The 18,546-nt window shown below is 39.9% G+C and overlaps 2 protein-coding genes across 2 annotated transcripts; both read right to left on the reverse strand.

The window, feature by feature from the left end:
• Positions 1 to 3,279: 3,279 nt before the first annotated feature.
• On the reverse strand, positions 3,280 to 4,252 carry LOC591559 (putative fatty acid elongation protein 3). Its single transcript, XM_030995753.1, has one exon. The coding sequence runs from the start codon at positions 4,250 to 4,252 to the stop codon at positions 3,437 to 3,439; it is 816 nt and encodes a 271-aa protein (XP_030851613.1). The 3' UTR covers positions 3,280 to 3,436.
• A 2,502-nt stretch (positions 4,253 to 6,754) lies between these two features.
• Positions 6,755 to 11,883, reverse strand: LOC105438301. Its single transcript, XM_030995754.1, has 3 exons — positions 11,800 to 11,883; positions 8,010 to 8,235; positions 6,755 to 7,287 (listed from the first exon to the last, which is right to left on the reverse strand). Exons 1-3 carry the CDS (start codon positions 11,878 to 11,880, stop codon positions 6,755 to 6,757), a joined length of 840 nt encoding a protein of 279 aa, XP_030851614.1. The 5' UTR covers positions 11,881 to 11,883.
• Positions 11,884 to 18,546: the final 6,663 nt, after the last annotated feature.

Raw genomic sequence — 18,546 nt, forward strand, 5'->3', positions numbered from 1 at the left:
ATACTATGCAAAGAAATTCTTTTCATGTTCATGTCCATGCTTTGATCTTTTATACGGTTTACACAAAAAATAAAAATCTGTGTTTAATTAAGAAGAAAATTAAATACCCTTTTTAGCCTGTAAATAAACTTGAAGACTGGTATACACAAAATCAGTCATTTATCTATGGATCCAGAAGTATGTAATCCAGTTGAAATACGGAGATAAAATAAACCTCATAACCATGAATATGACAATTTTAATGGCTTTCCATTTTTTGATGGTTCTCTCTTTTGCCTTCGCATCGATGAACACACATACTAAACTCCAGCATCGGGTCATTTCCACCTTGCTTTCTGTGTATTTTAGACAATCATGATGGCTTGATTCTAAAACCACATACCATGCGGCAGAACGAGCTTGAGCTCTAAGGTCAAAGTTCACAGATGGAAGATGAGAATGCCTTGATTCTTGAATTTTAGTATGTGTCTCTAGTGCCTTTTGGCTATTTCTTATATTGTATGTTAAAAAATTGTTTGCATTTTACCAAAGAATCTGCTCGATACAAGTACATGTACCAGAAAAGGACATTTTAATATGCAATATCTTTTAAGTATCCAAACAATAAACTGCCATTTTCACCAGTTTCTAGTTATCTTGGTATTAAAAACAGTAACAAAACAATTCAACTTTGGAGCTTATTATGAATAACTTCAAAGCACTATCCCTGTAATGTTTGTGTTGTCAGTAGAAAAGAAATTTCTCTTCATTGATACCTTACTTGCAGCTTTGGTTGATTTGGATAACAGAGAACAAATGTTTAGAAATATCTCAGTGTTTATAATATCATAATATGATATTTGCCAGCTTAAGGCAAAAAGTAACCCACATATCTGAATACCATTATGTTAGTGGTATTTGATAAACAGATTAAGAAAAGTACTGGTATTCATATAACAGTGATTTGACTTGTAACACTACATGAAACTGAATGCAGTCATTTTCTTTCATACTGAGCTACATGTACATGTACCAAAGTGGGAATGCTTATGATACACAGTGACATTGCATAGCAATATGTGATGGCACATGACACTTTTTACCATGTAAATGCAATATGTATTGTATGTAAAATGTTTATGTAAAAAAAATAAAAAATAAGAAGAAGTATTTGGGAGAGTTTTAATGCCAAGATTACCAGCAGAGTGTACTGTGCACCATCTCCCTTCTTTGGTTGATGATTCTATGAAGATTTGCCCTTCAACCATTCATAATGGCAGGGTCCAATCTGAAAACGTCTCGTTATCACCAGCCCTTGAAGAATAGTGCACTGTCCACAATGCTTTCAATCAGAGCGGACACTTTCTAGCAAGATTTGTTTTCTGTATAATTTTTGTTTAATTGACAATTGAAATAAAATTGTGGTGCATTATTCACTTTAAGTAATAAAATCAAGGTCAGCAAACAACATATCGTCGCTTTGGGGCCAGAAGGGCATTAACTTGTATTGTTTTACACAGAATTTACATACTTCTGCCTCCAAAAAGAAGCCTTATCCAAAATGATCATGCATCAGCATCATACGAGTTGTATTTTACTATTCAGGAAAATGAATGAAACAACCATTTTTTGTCTGATTTACAGGGATGGGAGTATGTATACTGCCCATTTACCGGTAGCTGTAATTAATGATCTCCATATAACTATTGATAGTACATGCATCTTTGCGATATCTGCCTTTGCTGCATGATTATTTTTAACCAAAGGACATTTGCAGAGTAAATTTTAAAATATCACCAAGTATTTTAATATTGTGTTTTGTTTTTAAGTGCCAGTGCAGTTGATTCAAATATTGTTTGATTAATGATTTGTCTGTATTGATATGAAATCGCTCTCACATCATCCTGATGTTTGTCTGTGTTTAAATTGTGTGACCTGTAATTGATCAGTTGATGTAATTTGTAAGTATTTAAAGATAAGTACAGTTGTATATGAAGTGGAAACAAAGTATTACAGACTGCAGGGCATTCAGAAATTCAATGTACACCTCTTAAAGTTAAAAAAAAAAATCTATGCTAGCATTCATTTATTCAGATGTTTAAAACTGATCATACTACATAGTTTTTAGCTACATCCAAATCAATGCAAATTTCATGTCCTTTTTAAGTTTTATGCCTGTAGAGTGTATCTTTTTTCCACCCTTTATTTCATAGATCTTTTTTTTTTTACCACATCCCCTTTTTACTGATTCTTGGAACCAAGTTTTTCTTAAGACTATCAATTTTTAAATTTTATTACTGTTTTTGAAATGATAATGAACTAGTCGCTAAAGAGTGACGGATATCAGAGGAAAATGTGTGATTCTCATGGAAACAGATGTTTTAAAACACATGTGTAATTGACACAATTTCTTAGCCAATGAATAAGATGTTCATGTATGTATTATCTGTCACAGATGTGGATTGATAAATGCTGTGTGTTTGCCTATTTATGGTTTTAACCATTGATTTATTGTGATTAAATTGAGCTTGAGATCATGTTAATCCAACATCGAAAACAAGTTTATTATTGTTATGTGTGAGTGTTCCAGATTTTAAACCTTTCATATTATTTGGTATTTATTTCAACCTTTTCATCCAGAAGATAGAAGTTGACCTTTAACAAAATGCTTTGTGTAATATAGTTCTGTTTTCAAGATTGGGAAGCTATTTTGCAGAAGAGTAAGAATGTTATTTTACAAGTTTGTTTGAGTGATAGGTGGCAAAATCGATCTGGAAAATTCGGTTAGGAGGATGTAAAAGATATACAAATGTAAAAAACGAAAGAATGTAATGATTTATCAAAAGAAAATTCTACATGTATCATGTAGTAGAAAAAAGAAGAAAAAATCAGGGAAAAAAGTAACCTGAAAGAATGTACAATCCAAACTATTGTGGACCACATTGAAGTTCAACAAATTGTTAGCCTTTCTTTCCGGGTGATATATAGTGGGGCTTGACACATAAATAAAAGGTAGATGCATGGTGATATTACATTTGTTTTTCTTTTATTGCATAGGCCCCTTGTTTAGAAAATAAATCATCTTGTTCGTGTAGGTGTTTTCATTCCTTGAAAATATGTTCTTTGTCTGTAGTTTTAGCCCAACAGTTGATGAAAGAGTTTGTTACAAGGCTTATAAAAGCATCATTTTGAGATGATAATTGTTCACTTCTAATAGGCAGATCGTTGGTAGCTTATTAGTTTAATTCTTTTTTTGGCATCTGTCGGAGCCATTTGGATACTGTTTGTATGTAAAACATTCTTTCATAATTTCATTTTTAGGCAAGAGCAGTATCGTCTAATGCGTTACAATAAATTGTCCATAGATGGAGCTCTTTCCGTCTCATTCTTAGGGTTACATCTATACATTAACGGTTAAATGCTAATACCGGTGGATTATGTTGTCACCCATCCTTGCTCATTGAACTTTGTTCTTTGATGTCCCGAAAAAGTAACTGTGAACGAAGAAATTGATGAAGAGGATTAACAAGGTACCGAAGCCAAACAGACCGAGCCCTAGTCCGATTCGGTCTACCTCGCAGGGGACTCCCCAAAACAGCGCCCCCGCGGCGTACAGGTTGACGAGAAATCCCACCAAGAGCTGGATGATTTGGATTGTGGTGATTGTCATGGCAACGCGTTTTGGTACGGCCACGCCCAGGATGCGGAGAGCGTAGTACGGGTACATGAGAGAATGGATGTACGTGTTGACCATGGCCATGACGAAGACTGTCGGGGAGGCGTAGGCGAAGAGATAGCAGGTACTGAAGTAGGTGAGCACGTGGTGGTACCAATGCAACACGATGAGTTTCGCCTTACGGAGGACCACGAATAAGGTGTCGCCGTACTCCAGAAGTTTGCTGAACGCGAAAAGTAGCAGCCAGAGGCTACCTGTTTGTCCCCTATGAAAGCAATTGCACTCGCAAATCAGACTGTGCAGCGTGGCGCCCCGCTGCGAGAGGATGTAATGCGTAGCGACGTTTAATCGCCACGCGCAGACGATACTGAAAACGGACAAACCAATGTTCCAGAGGGCGAGAGGAAGACGGAGGACGAAGCGAGGGCGATTCTTCATCACTCTCTGAACGGTGAAGATAGTTAAGAGGTAGATAACTGTTGAGATGGTGTAGAGAAGCATACCTTCTTCCCGCATCCATCGTTGCCATGGGATGGGGTCAAAGCTCACTTCTGCTGCAAACGGCTGAACGAGAAGGGTATCCAACAGGGATCCCATCTTAATTCGATTCAGATGATCTACAGCACGTCAACGATTTAGCTTAGTAATCCCCGTCTCCGATTTCTGAAATGAAATAATAATAATAATAATAATAATAGTTCGTTCTTATATAGCACTTTTCAGGACCACAGGCCCTCTCAAAGTGCTTTACAGAGTCATGTACATGCATGATGCACAAAAGCATGCGTGCCTTTAAGAAAACGATACATTTTCATGATTAAAACAGGAGAGAGAGAGATCGGGGAGAAGACGATGACTATACTGTGCCACGGCAATCAAAACTATTTTCATAATACATCATTGGAATGTGAAATGGGGGGGGGGGGGGGTGGGTAAGAATAGGGAATATAGAGCTAAATATCTTTATCCCGATGTAGAATTTGTTTAAGGGGAGAGGATATCACGCTAGTGTCGGATATTGCAGAAACGGTTTTCTTGGTGGAAAACGGAACAACCAACCTCTGCCCGGTGTCTCTTGACAAGTGTCGCCATCACTGTAAACGGGATTGTATTTTTGTGGCTCTTACCTGCAGCTTAAATATTCTGTGGTTGGTTGTTTAATTGGCTACATTTGTACGTTATGTACATTCTGTAGGAGCACTTGTTTAACCAGACGTCATGTGTCCGGACACTTGTGTATCCAGGCAGTTCATTTTAAAGCGATAACTTGAAGATGTTTAAACGCAATATTTCATAAATATTTTAAAACTTTAAAGTTTTGACAGTATTATAAAGAATAAATATTTATGATGGCGTTATTTGATTCATACTTTCGTTAAACCAAAAGGGAAAAGTGGTGGCTTAATTTTTGTTCAGCGTCCGGACACAAAACGCCCTCCCCTGCCCCCGGGGGTTGAACAGGAGTTACGTTTACCCAGAGCAAAGCGCCCCGAGGGGTATTAACTATTATCTTCTTGCTTTTTTTTCTTTAATTTCATGCCAACGTAAAAAGATAGAATTTTTTTCTTCTTACCAATTATGCTGTTTGCTTTAGTTTCCTACGGGTATTCTTCTTGATGTTATTCCTCATAAGTTCCGAGTTACTTTGTTGTCGATGTCTCGTTGTTCAGCAGATGTATTTTGCAGAACATTTTCTCCACTGGCGCCTTGTTTGAGAATCAACCGGAGTTAAGCACTGCATGCATGCACCGCAACACACGCGCTTACGTCACAATCAGCCCTTTACGTCACGATCACAAACATCGCTTACGTCACAATGAAACAATGAAACGATAGAAAATGCGCGTATCGGTACATTTTTGTTCCTTGTTTTCACGAAGTGACGGTAGTGAGGAACATCGTAACGCAAAGTGAATGCAATTTTTTTTCACTACCGTCACTTCGTGAAAACAGCGACGGTTTGATAGTAAATAAAAGAAGAAGAATGTAAAAAAAAATATAGACAGGATTACCTCATGGCTCATCGTTTATTCCATGACAGTATTGAATCGAATGATGAATATCTAGACTTTCTATGTTTTTCTTTCTTCATTTACCATGTCATTCAGGCACATTATTACAACAAGAACGATTTGGAAAATATACTTATCAAACAATAAGCCATACTCAGGATAAAGTCATCATCACAGCCATTGGCACTTTACGAGATAATGTGAACTTAAAACGACTAGCAAAAATAAGATTGTTGCGCTTTGATCAGCCAAAATTCTATCTGTAATTATACGAGAAAAAACAAACAAAAACAAATTGAATGACATAAACAAGAGTGAAAAGAGGGAGAGAGAGAGAGAGAGAGAGAGAGAGAAAAGGGAGAGGGAGAGAGAGGGGTGGGGGAAACTGGAGAGGGCGATGCAAAATGGGATGATACACCCACTTTCACACACTTTAACTTGCTGATAAATATATCTTGCCATCTGGTGACCCATTATACATGATACCAGTCACCACCACCACCACCCCTCCTGGCTGGATCCACGCTTCGCATCTAATTAATATGGGCTTCTCCAGCGACAAACCTTGAACACAAAGAGAAAATGCACTGAACAATATTGGATTATGGTCATAATGGTTGTATATGCTCCGCGGTGACAATTTCCCTGCGGTCACTTTTTTTAAAAACTCTAAGCGAATTCTTAACTTGACTGTATACCTAGCCAAAACTATTGACCTACAACCCTAAAACCATATTGCAAATCCTATCCTGAATAGTACCTTAGACTACACAAAACTATTGCCCTAAGATATTAATTGGTCTTTGTCACCTTCGGCAGCCACATCATAATATAACATATGATATAATTATGAACAGCTTTTCCCGCAGGCCCTGCAATATTTATTATCCAAAGCATTACCCATTTACTACTTCTGGGTCGAAAGGGACAATGTGGGTAAAAAACACACACATTGTCCGAGGATCGAACGCCTGACCCCTCGTATTTGAGTCAAGAACCTTCACCAATATAAAATGGTGTTTCCAAATTGTCGTAGGAGCATATCAGATCACCAGGCTCATCATAATATCCTGAGACTAGTCTACATCTAGAAGATGTGGGTCTCATTCCCTTCGTTTCGTTCAGAATTCGTGACTCGTTGGTTTACCGGATTCCCTTCGATATCATACCCAGCTCGACGTCCGCACCGGCACCCGTTCGTCTTCTTAGCTATCCACTGCCGCAATTTCGTCAGAGCCCAAACCACCGTGTAAATTACAAAATTGGCTACTGTGAGACCGAGCACTGCAATGACGGCGTAGACAGGATTCTCGCCGTAATCAAGAAAAAAGTAAGTGATGCCACTCCCAGTTGCCCAGTAGATTACGCTAAACGTGAGATACATCAATCCATACGTGATGGGATAGACGATGTGTTTATATAAACAGGGCGTGGCGGTGATGGTGAGTTCTATTACGCTGAAGACAGCAGGTAGGAGATGAATGGAGATGTCTGAAACCCATTCGCCGATGTCGGCGTTTTCCCGAAATAAGAATCCCCAGTAAACGATGGCGACGATGAGCGACCACATCACGAGTACGTCGTAGAATATCCATTGTACCGTGTATCGAAGAGCTAGCGCTGTCGAAAATACAACAAAACACAAAACAAAGACATTAATTATGTTCAAGTTTGTGTAAGATTGAATCATTATTTTACTGACAAAATAGACCGGTTTACTAACATATTCAAGTTTCATGTATACTTTTTAAACAAAGGTTTTTCTTCACAACCTGAACGCTTGCCCACGGATTGCCCGACAAAGCAACAAGTAATATTTGCACACTGGATTCCAAGTTTTGTAGTTCATTGATTAATGTAGCTTAATGGAATATTTCGTCACTAGGTCCCCAGGAAAGAAACATCCATGAATAGTAAACCGGTCTATTTGCCCACTGTGTTAAATTTTCAAAGAGAAGTGAATCCTCAGAGTGAATTTTATGTTTGTTTACTCCTGATTGTATAAAGGCAGTTGCATTCCGTTCAAAGATAATTCTCATAATGGAGGATGGGAGGAGAGGGGAGGGGGGCATGGGCGTATGACATTTCCACCATGCAGGGGGATCGACAGGTATTGTAACTTCTTTTTTTTTTATCTGACGTCGTTTGACATTTGAAAAAGTGTTGTCATAACATTAAAATTGTTATCATGTCAAAACTTCGACAGACCGCCTCATTGCCCGATTATGAGGTGGTGGTTGGAAAAAGGGCTACAACCCCCCCCCCCTCCCCGCCTTATACGCCTTTGAGCGGGGGAGGGGGCATCTCAACGAAAAACCTTAATAAAGTAAATACTGTCTTACTTGATGTTTCTTTGATAGGCCTGCCTCTTGCGTCTAATACCACATCAGTGATGAGGTTGCCCGTTGCTACCAGAACATACAAGGCAAGGAGCAGGTAGGTCCAGTTGGTGACGAAGGCGTATGAGTCTGGTCGGAGATACACCAGCCAATCATAAATCTGGAAGCCCCAGGTGTAGATGAATGCAACGAGCCGATAGAAAACGAATAGCCATCGTGGGAGAAGCCACTAAATACAAGAAAGAAAAAATCATTTACAAGATATAATTTTATCAAATAATCGAAATGGTGGCAGAGAGAAAGAGAGAGAGAGAGAGAGAGAGAGAGAGAGAGAGAGAGAGAGAGAGAGAGAGAGAGAGAGAGAGAGAAGGGGGGGGGGGGGGTTGAACAAGATAGAAGTTGCGAGGGCCGTATTGTAAATAATGGCCATCTCTGCAGTACTGGGGCCCGGTCGCTAATTTTTTTCCCAAACAGGTTTGCCAATGCTAATATTTCCGGTCATCTGATTGGCTGATATGTTACTTCATTAGCAATGACGTAACCGTTAGGGTGAGTGATAGGGTTATAGAAATCATGCAGAATCACCTTTCATTAACCCATCGTTGGCTTAATCGGTATAGGTCAGCGTAATACAATCTTAGAGTTGGGGTTCAAGTCTCAGTTTATTCAGTTTTTTTGCCTTTATAAATAGTGAGGCAAAGCAATCAAAAATCAAAGTCTAATTGTTTGTGACCTCTTTCCAAGTTGCTAATGACGTAGAACCAGGCGCGGATCCAGGGGGGGGGGGGCGAGCGTGCCTTGGCCCCCCCCCCCCCCCCCCCGCAAAAAAAAAAAAAAAAAAAAAAGAAGAGAGAGAGAAGGAAAATAAGGGAAAGAGGAGAGAAAGGGAAAAAAAAGAAGAGGAAGAGGAAAAGAAAAGAGGGAAGAAGGAGATCGGGGGGGGGGGGGGGGGGAGGACTTGCCTCCCCCTCCCCCCCCCCAATAAATAAAAGAGAAGGAAGGAAAGGGAAAGAAAAAAGATAAAGAGGAGATAAAGGGAAGAACAAAATAGGAAGAAGAAAAGAAAAGAAGGGGGATATCAGTTGCAATTTTCCCGCCAAAAATATGGATCGAGGGGGGGGCAAAGACCCTAGCCTCCCCCCCCCCGTCCCCGCTAAAAAAAAGAGAGAAGGAAGGAAAAGGAAAAGAGGAGAGCTAAAAGGGAACAAAAAGAGGAAGAAAAAAAAGAAAAGGGAGAAAAGAAGCGGAGATCAGTTGCGGTTAATCCCGCCAACAATGTGTGTCGCTGGTTGGGGACCATAATGATCATGCCCCCCTCCCCCCCCCCCAGCAAACCTAAAAGAGAGATAAGGAAGGGAAGGGAAAGTGAAAAAGGAGAGAAAAGGAAAGGAAAAAAAAGAAAAAGAAGAAAGGTAAGGGATATCAGTTGCAATTTTCCCGCCAACAAGGTGTAGATCGGAGGGGGGGGGGGGCACTGGCATACTGATAGGGGAGGGGGGGGGGGGGGGGTTGGAGAAATAGAATTCAAACGTGGTTTATTTATAATTCCAAAACGGTGGTTAACAAATAATGCTGAAATGAGATAATTTTCCTCACTTCATGCGTTTGTTGGAAAATGACAAATTCCTAAATTTACAGCCAGGCAAGAAAATGCTTCTTGTCAGGGCCCGCGGAACGGCGGGGATCGGGATCCTCGAGCCCCTCCCCCCACACTTTCTTTGAAAAAGTATATTAAAGAGAGATAGAAAGAAAGAGAGCGAGAAAGAAAAAATAGTTAACTGCCAGTGTCACATTATAATGGGGTATCAAAATATGCTCATCTGACCATGATTCAAATTAATGCCTAAAATCCTAAGGGCTCTGCCCCCTGGATTCCACCTAGGGCCCTAAGGCGGGCCCTTAGATGCTCATATGACGGTCATTTAATGCCTAAAACCCCTGATTTCTGGGGGCTCTGCCCCCTGGACCCCACGCCAAATAGTGTCCTGCTAGTGTCACAAATAATAAGGTATCAAAAATGCTCATCTGACCGTAATTAAACGCCTAAAACCCCTGAGCTTCTGGGGGCTCAGCCCCCTGGACCCAACCAAGAGCCCTTAGGCGGGCCCCTCGATACTCATCTGACCGTAATTGAGTGCCTAAAACCCTTGAGATTCCGGGGATCCGCCCCCTGAACCCCAAGCAAATTAGTGACCTGCCATTGTAACTATTAGGTTTCAAAATAATGCTCATCTGATCGTAATTAAATGCCTAAACTCCTGAACTTCCGGGGCTCTGCCCCCTGGACCCCGTCTAGGGCGATAAGGCGGACCCCTGAATGCTAATCTGACCGTAAATTAAAACCTTAAACCCCTGAGCTTCCGGGGCGGACAAGGTATCAACATAATTATGTTCATCTGACAGCAGGCGCGTAGCCAGGGGGCGGTGGGGTGGTCCCCAATAAACGCCGGCCAAAAAAGAGAGGAGTGTAAAGGAAGAGGACGTAGGAAGAAAAGGGAATAGACAAAGAACATTTTTGAAATTCAGACAAGGATTAAGAGTCGAGAACGGTACAACGAATCGTCTTCTTTCTCTAATGAATTAATGAAACGTCAAAGCTTCCGCGCTACGCGCGGTGGAGGGCAGGGGGAACTTAATTCAGACGAGGATAATTTTCGGGAACGGTACAACGAATCGTCTTCTTTCTATAATAATTTAATGAAACGTCGAAGCTTCCGCGCTTCGCGCGGAAGGGGGGGGGGGGGGGGAGGGAATTGATTTAGACAAGGATTAAGAGTCGAGAACGGTACGACGAATCTTCCTCTTTCTCTAATGATTTAATGAAAAGTAAAAGCTTCCGCGCTTCGCGCGGGTGGGGGAAACTAAATTATTTTCGAGAGCGGAACAACGAATCGTCTTCATTCTCTAAAAATTTAATGAACGTCGAAGCGGGGGGAAAACTGAATTTAGACAAGGATTAAGAGTCGAGTACAACGAATCGTCTTCTTTCTTTAATGATTTAATAAAACGTAAAAGCTTCCGCACTTCGCGTGGGAGGGGGAAAACTGAATTTAGGCAAGGATTAAAAGTCATAACGGTACAACGAATCGTCTTCTTTCTCTAATGATTTAATGAAATGTACAAGCTTCCGCGCTTCGCGCGGGAGGGAGGAGGGGGAAAACTGAATTCAGATGAGGATTAAGAGTCAAGAACGGTACAACGAATCGTCTTCTTTCTCTAATGATTTAATGAAACGTAAAAGCTTCCGAGCTTTGCGCGGGAGAGGGGGATGAATTAAGACGAGAATTAAGAGTAAAAAAACTGTACAACGAATCGTCTTCTTTTTCTAATGATTTAATGAAACTAAAAACTTCCGCGCTTCGCTCGGTAGGGGAAAAAACTATTTTCAGACGAGTAGGCACGTACGGAAGGGGGGGGGGGGGAGGGGGTTAGGGGGTTGACCTCCCCCCTTCGGTTTTTATGTGTGTATTTTGGAGCCCCCCCCCCCCCCCCATTTTCTGTGATTTTTTTTTATTTATTTATTTTTTATTTAAAAAATAAAAAAAAATATGCCAATGGCTAACCTAAAAAAGGTGACCTCACCCCCCCCCAACGGAACAATATGTCAAATTTTCAAATTTCGAGACCAAAAAAAAAAAGTGTCCTCTTCATTTTGAATGAATAGCCCTTCTGAATATTCATATAACATATTCCGAATATTGCATTCTCTTCAGGCCAATCAACGAAACGATAAATATAATGTACCGAAAATGGAACATTCTAATTGATGTTGTTACCATAATGGTTACTGTACCTGAGTGCGAGTAAAATCCCTGCAGGATTCCCACCTGAGCCCACACTCAAAGCTAGATTTGTAGCAGCAGGCCACCATCATGTATCCCCTCTCTGTTTTGGCAATTACAAAAATATAATTATGATTGTTCATCTTCAAGAAAGTTGGTTCTCATAACCATGCTTAATCGTAAACACATGCATCACCTTTCCACATAATAATTATAAGACCATGAAGCGAAATCTTTATCATGGTATAACTTCATTAATATGGAGATTTTTTTTTTACTATTAGGCACATTATGGGGAAGTTGGGGTTAGCACCCCCCCCCCCCACTCTAGGACGGAAGGACCGCATGCATGTTCCTAAAATATCTGGCTGGTAACAAAAGAAAAGGTCTTTACACACCGGACTTATGCTGAAAAAGGGGGAGGGGTGCTGGGAACACGCATATGCGTACCCTAAATAATACTGAGTGCAATTTTTTTTTTTTTTTTGGGGGGGGGGGGGGGGGGGGGGGGGGGGGCAAACGTTAGTATGTGACTTGCCTACTAAAATGCCAGTACAACATTTTAAACCCTTTTGTATGTTGTTTGTCAGATATTTCCAAGCTGCTGACACAATCATGTTCCGCATGGTGAAAATAACTTGTTATAGCCCCTTTTCCTAATTATCTTGACCCATGCATAATCCTATGGTGAGGCACACTATAGTATTAATGACTGCTTTGAGAGAAATAGTTGTTTTATTACGCTCAAGGGAAGGTTAGAATTGTGCTATTCCCCGAGGCTTGCCGAGGGGAATAGCCCAATTGTAATCTTCCCGAGAGCGTATGAAAACAACTATTTCTCGAATATTAAAGCAGTCATTAATACTTTTATATGCCGAAAAAAAAATAGACTAAAAAATGAAAAATGAAAAATATTTATCATTTGTCGAAGACGGGATTCGAACCCTTGCGTACAACAAGAGGTGTACCTAAAACCAACGCTTAGACCTCTCGGCTATGGCCCGCCGTTAACATTCTTGGCAGTTTTCTCCAATATATACATTAAAATGGATTGAAACCGGCTTCGCGTGTGATGAATGCTTCGCAAAAGCTCCATATACGGACTCTTCTTTTACTTTTGCAATGCATATTGGCACGAACTTAGATCAAGATCTATCGGCAGATGTTGTTTTTCAGGTGGGCTGTATCTAATACAGACCACCTTATATTTTTGTTAAAATCGTCTTTATTTATTTATTTATTTATTTTTCTTATTTCGACCCACTTTTGTTAGCAAGATAACTTAGAAAAAGCTTAATCAAATAACTTGAAATTTAGCACACATATGTATAGGCATATGGAGAAAACACAGTAAGGTTTTCAACCTTGACCTTGACTGATGACGTCATCTAGGCGCCATTTTGTGAAATTTCTGAAAATAAACTCTTGATCATATCTTCATAACCAAAGGTTATTTCTCATTCATATTTATCATGATCAAGGTCAATATCAGTCCAGTCAATTTCAGGTCAAAAAACGCGCGCGTGCGCGTACGTCCGCGCGTCAATACTCGCGCAAAATTTTTAAATGCTCAAAATCGTCTAAAATTTATTTTGCATACGTTTCAGGTCATTTCAAGCATTTTATAAAAAATCGCTCGTAGGAGCATGCGCGCGCGTTTTCGCGCGTAACACCATTAAAAAACATAGAATCGCCATTCTTTTTCTTTTATGATATTTCTCATATTTTTCAAGAAATTGATTCCATGTTTATCTCTTTATGACCATTATTAACAAGATGAGCGTAAATTCAAGATAAATGTCAGTGCGCGCGAGGTCTTTTAATACATAGCATATATGGGCAAAAACATGCCTATACAAAATCCGTTATAGCTCTTTGGAATGCATCGGGATCCTCAATTTTTTTCATATTAAGATAGAGTATGAGTCGGAAATATGATTCCATGTCTCATTTGGCCATTAAGTGTATCGTGACATCATCACAATGGCCTTGGAACTCAAAATACGAATTTGCATATTATGACGTCAGCATATTTATGTAAAATTGATTGTATCTCTGTAAAATTAATATTGATCAATTTTCTTCAAAATTTCAATATGTTGTAGCTAAGACAATTCTCTACAAGCGCAGTAATAACCATTTTTCATGTTGATGACGTCATCATAGTGAACATTTTGATTAAAGGCCTCATGTCAAAAACTTCATAATTTGCGTGTTATGCCTATAGAAGGTGAATTTAGTTCACGTTATGAATCTACATGATATTGTCTTTTAAGAATTTGTAAGCAGTATGTCGCTTATTTTTGCTCTATTTTGTCTCAAATGTTAATTGACCAGCCCACCTATACTTGTTCCAAACAAGTATTATATGTCTAGTTTGTTTTTGGAAGTTTATTTTCGTCTTCATGTCAACAATGCAAGATAAAATTGTCGGTAAGATCGATCGAGATTCAATTGTATTGAAATTACCGACCAATCCTTCGCACACATACGGCATCCTCCATCGCTCAAACCATTTTTTAACATGTAACCCTAGTGGGGTAACCATGGAGGCTGACCAACTTTTTTTAATAACCATGGTTATTAAAAATATTGAAATGTTTTATGCATGGTTACCGAGAATTTTACAGGAACAGTTGAAGTTTATGAATGCAATTCGACCAATCAGATGGCTGGATTTCTTAAGTGAGGTATATAATACTTACTATAAGGTTAGAATTACGGTTAGTATAGTTGCAATTAGGTTAAGGCCCGGGTAAAATTCGCTCTTGTTTGTCGCCTTTTGGAGAGAAAGCAATATCACACAAGTAAAATGAATGAGTGAAAGAGCCTGATAATTAGTGCGAAGGGGCAGAGGTAGTGCAGAGGTAATGGTATTTTTAAGGGGGTGGGAGAGAAAGAGAGAGTGAGAGAGAGAGAGAGAGAGAGAGAGAGAACAGAGAAGACAGTGAGAGATTTACGGGGGGGGGGGGGGGAGGGGGTTGTATAGAGAAAGGGTGACGGACCGACCGAGAGACTCATTGACATTAGTGATGAAATATGAAATGTATGCTAGAAATTCACTTACTTTAGGAATCAGCTACACACCCGATATTGTAGACCTTCCGAACGCCTTTCTCACCCTGTACTTTTTATCAATACTACTGAATCAAACTACAGTAGACTAGTATTAGATTCGTTGCTGGAAATCAAATCCCCTTTATTCCAAAACCTGCTTGCTTTCCTCCTGGAATGTACAAAATACATGATATTAAAAAAAATACACCATCATGCAGGAAATGAATTCCCAAGTATAGAACTCAAAAGTATTTGCATTATTATGTCAGGCCTTGTTAGTCGATAAAAAGGATTCCCACGCAATGTAGAAACCACGGAGCTACAGTTTGCATTATGTTATGCTTCATTAAATTCATGGAATTGTGAAAATAGTTTTGCTTTGTGTGTGGATTTGACTGTTCTCTGTAAAGAGGACAGCGGTACATGTCCTTTTTGTCTCCTCCAGACCTTATTTGGTCTGAGCAAATATGGCATAAATGTAAACTGAATCCTGTTTAATTGAAAACGAGGGTGGTAGAGATCGATGGTAGGAGAGCATGCGGCCCAACCTCTTGTCCTGGTTTCGGCGCTGCTCAGCAATGGATGCCTTTGTTGAATTTTCATAAAATTCCACCCCCCCGCAAAAGAAGGGAAAAAAGAAAATAAATAATTGAATGTAAAAATGAATGAATTAAAAAGACATAAATGAGTAAATCGCACAAATATGACCTATTTTTTATTCTTGTGAATTGGCTGCTTACTTTACTATAATTTATACTGTGTTAGTCAAAAAAAGGTTTACACCTAGAAAATTTCTAATTATTATAAAACTCATTTATGAACAGTAAATTAGTATACATCTCATGAAAGAGTGTTTTTATCCCAAATCATTTGGTATAATTTTTGTGTGGTATGTGTTTATGCTTCGATGAACAGGAGGCAATGTTTGCGAGAGTGCAAAATTCGACTTGCGCCAGAAAGATGCCTACAGCATGTATTATGCATGTTGGGATTAGTGGAGTGAGAGAATGAATTGAATGTACGTATCAAATGAAAAGCAAAGTCACACACGCACACACACACGCGCACAAATATTTCGTTGATATTTGGTATTCGATATTTAAAATGTGTGGCATGATTAATTTTGTTAGGGATGTTATTTAGATCTGCAAAAAACCGACTTAATACCCAAATCCCAATTGTTTTATTTAAACATCACATTAGCAACTTTGGCGCAAGTCGATTTTTACACTCTCGCAAACAATGCCTGGTGTTCATCCAAGCGTAAACACATACTACACACAAATGATACCAAATGATTTGAGATAAAACACTCTTTCATGAGATGTATAATAATTTACTGTTCATAGATGATTTTAGAATTATTAGCAATTTTCTAGGTGTAAACTTTTTTTGACTCACATGGTACAAATTGAATTTCGCTCGACTTGAATTTTCCAATTTCGTAAATGAGAAATACGCCATCTTTCGGCAGACTCTGATCATTGGATGATTATCATTATTGATAAGGCCTATATTATTTTTTTCATATCCATCGTAGGAAATTGAAAGTAATTTGTGAGTAATAATTTCGAACTCAACCATGAGCAAAATGGTTTGAATGAATTATTTCTGTTAATCTAGCTCAGAGATAGAAAGAGCGGGGAGAGGGGGAGGAGGAGGAGGAGGAGGAGGAGGAGGAGAGAGAGAGAGAGGGGGGGGGGGGAGAGAACTACATACAGAGAGATATGGAGAAAGAGGGAAAGAGGGAAAGAGGGTGGAACCACCCCCTCCCCCACCCCATCCCCCGCTTATTCGGCCGGCCGGCTGAGTCGCCGCTAAATATTTTCTCACGAATTCAGGCCCCCCCCCCCCCCCCCCCCCCCTCGCCGCCGGCTGGATCCGCCCCTGTATATAGCATAGTTCTAAGATGAGATCTGATGATTAGTGAGGTCCTAAGATCGAAGGGCATTAACTCTATAGATGACATTCAGTCTTATTTACCCAGGGGAGCCGCATCAGTATTAATATTGCCCTGTCTACGGGCAGGCGCGGATCCAGGATTTCTTAGGGGAGGGGGCCCAACTTTTTTTGTTTGCTCCCGAAAATTTGAAAATCGTGCCGGTCGAAAAGTCTCTCAGTTCGGGGGGCGGGGGGGGGGGGGGGGGGGTAGGGAGCACATTTTTTCTTTGGTCCTCAAAAATTTAATAATTTGCACCCCCCCCCCCCCTCTTGAGCGCCAAGGGGTTGGGGCCCAACCTCAAAAAAAAGGTAAAAATCACGTGTTTTGACATGATTTTTTTTTTTCAAGGGAGGGGGGGGGGGGTGGGCTGAGCCCCCTCGCCCCCCTGGATCCGCCACTGTCTACGGGCCCTGCATTACTCTAACCCCCAGCGATTACCAGGTACCCATTTTCACTTAAGTGTTGTTGTAGTTGTATTTATTTTCCAATCATATTAAAAAGACAAATAACATATGACATAAAACGAAATGAAACATAACAGAATTAAAAAAAATAAATTACATGTGTATATAGATTGCTTAAAAATGATTGGCTGGATTGCCCGTTCAGTGTCATAAAAATATATGACACTGTTCTTCCTGGGGGTCCAGGAGAGTGGAGAGTTGCAAACGTGGATTATGTCTTGCAAGAGGACATAATTAGTGCCATACTTGGATTCGAACCCTCAACCCGTGGATTGGGAGTCAAGTGAAAGACACACGACACCTCCATAACCGGTGGTTAAACCGCCGAACTCCCCCTATAGATCCGCCCCATGAGGCGCAGTAAAATAGTTTCAAGTCACTGGAGCTTCCGGGGGTTGGGAATAATCGAATTCATGATGATTGAGTCCCTATTGTGGTCAATATACAATGTCATCTAATACCCAGAGGTTTAGGTTTTGTGGCCCAAGGTGATAAGTCTCGGACAGTGAACCATTAAGGTAAGGGGTTCGAACCATTGTTTCTAATGCCTTTTGGCAAGACATTAATCTACATTTACCGCACTCCATCCATGCAGGTGAGGTAAATGGGTACCTGTTAATTAATTCCTTAAATTGCTCGAGCGCTGCAATAATAATGGTGTGGCAATATTGGTTATTATTATCGACCCATTCCCATCTTAATTAACTAAGCAGCAAATTAAACAGAATTATGCCTACATCTGGACATGGTGACAGATCACATGGAGTTGTTTCATATTATTATGTGGTTGTCTTTATCTTTTACGATATTACAATGTCATGACATCCCTGTTTATAATAAATATCAGTCTATCTTCCGACATTATTTTCTCTTTATCAGAAACATATCATCTTGATTGTGTGTTATCCCCGAACTCGAGTAGGCCAAATCGACAATCTCTTCTAGGAAATGTGTATCCCCATCAGTAGGCCCTACTTTGATTCGCACTCAATATTAGCCACTAGGTATTAGGCCCTATTTCTCCAAAATTACATGCAACTTTGAGAACCTGCTTCTCTTTCAACCAAATAATATTTATTATCGATTCAAGGCGTAAGTAGGACCATGATGTAAGTCTACAATACAAAGTTTGATTGAGAAATAGACTCACCGGGTTTGCTGGCAAAATAAAAACACTGAATTACTTTTTCTGCAAAGCAGTAACAAGTTTCTCACCATCGAGTGTACAGTAATTATAGTCAAGTTTCCGATCAACTTACTCTGATTTTTATGTATCCATTAAATTGTCCCAAGGA

This window comes from Strongylocentrotus purpuratus, unplaced genomic scaffold (assembly GCF_000002235.5).
Source record: "Strongylocentrotus purpuratus isolate Spur 01 unplaced genomic scaffold, Spur_5.0 spur5_scaffold_3, whole genome shotgun sequence".
Lineage (NCBI taxonomy): Eukaryota > Metazoa > Echinodermata > Echinoidea > Camarodonta > Strongylocentrotidae > Strongylocentrotus > Strongylocentrotus purpuratus.

Bases quoted from the DNA above. Each gene is read 5' to 3' on its own strand.
- LOC591559 (XM_030995753.1), bottom strand. From the start codon at position 4,252: ATGGGATCCCTGTTGGATACCCTTCTCGTTCAGCCGTTTGCAGCAGAA.
- LOC105438301 (XM_030995754.1), bottom strand. From the start codon at position 11,880: ATGATGGTGGCCTGCTGCTACAAATCTAGCTTTGAGTGTGGGCTCAGG. The intron at 8,236-11,799 runs GTACAGTAACCA...TCTTGTATTTAG, and splicing joins GGGATTTTACTCGCACTCAG to TGGCTTCTCCCACGATGGCT. The intron at 7,288-8,009 runs GTAAGACAGTAT...TATTTTCGACAG, and splicing joins GCCTATCAAAGAAACATCAA to CGCTAGCTCTTCGATACACG.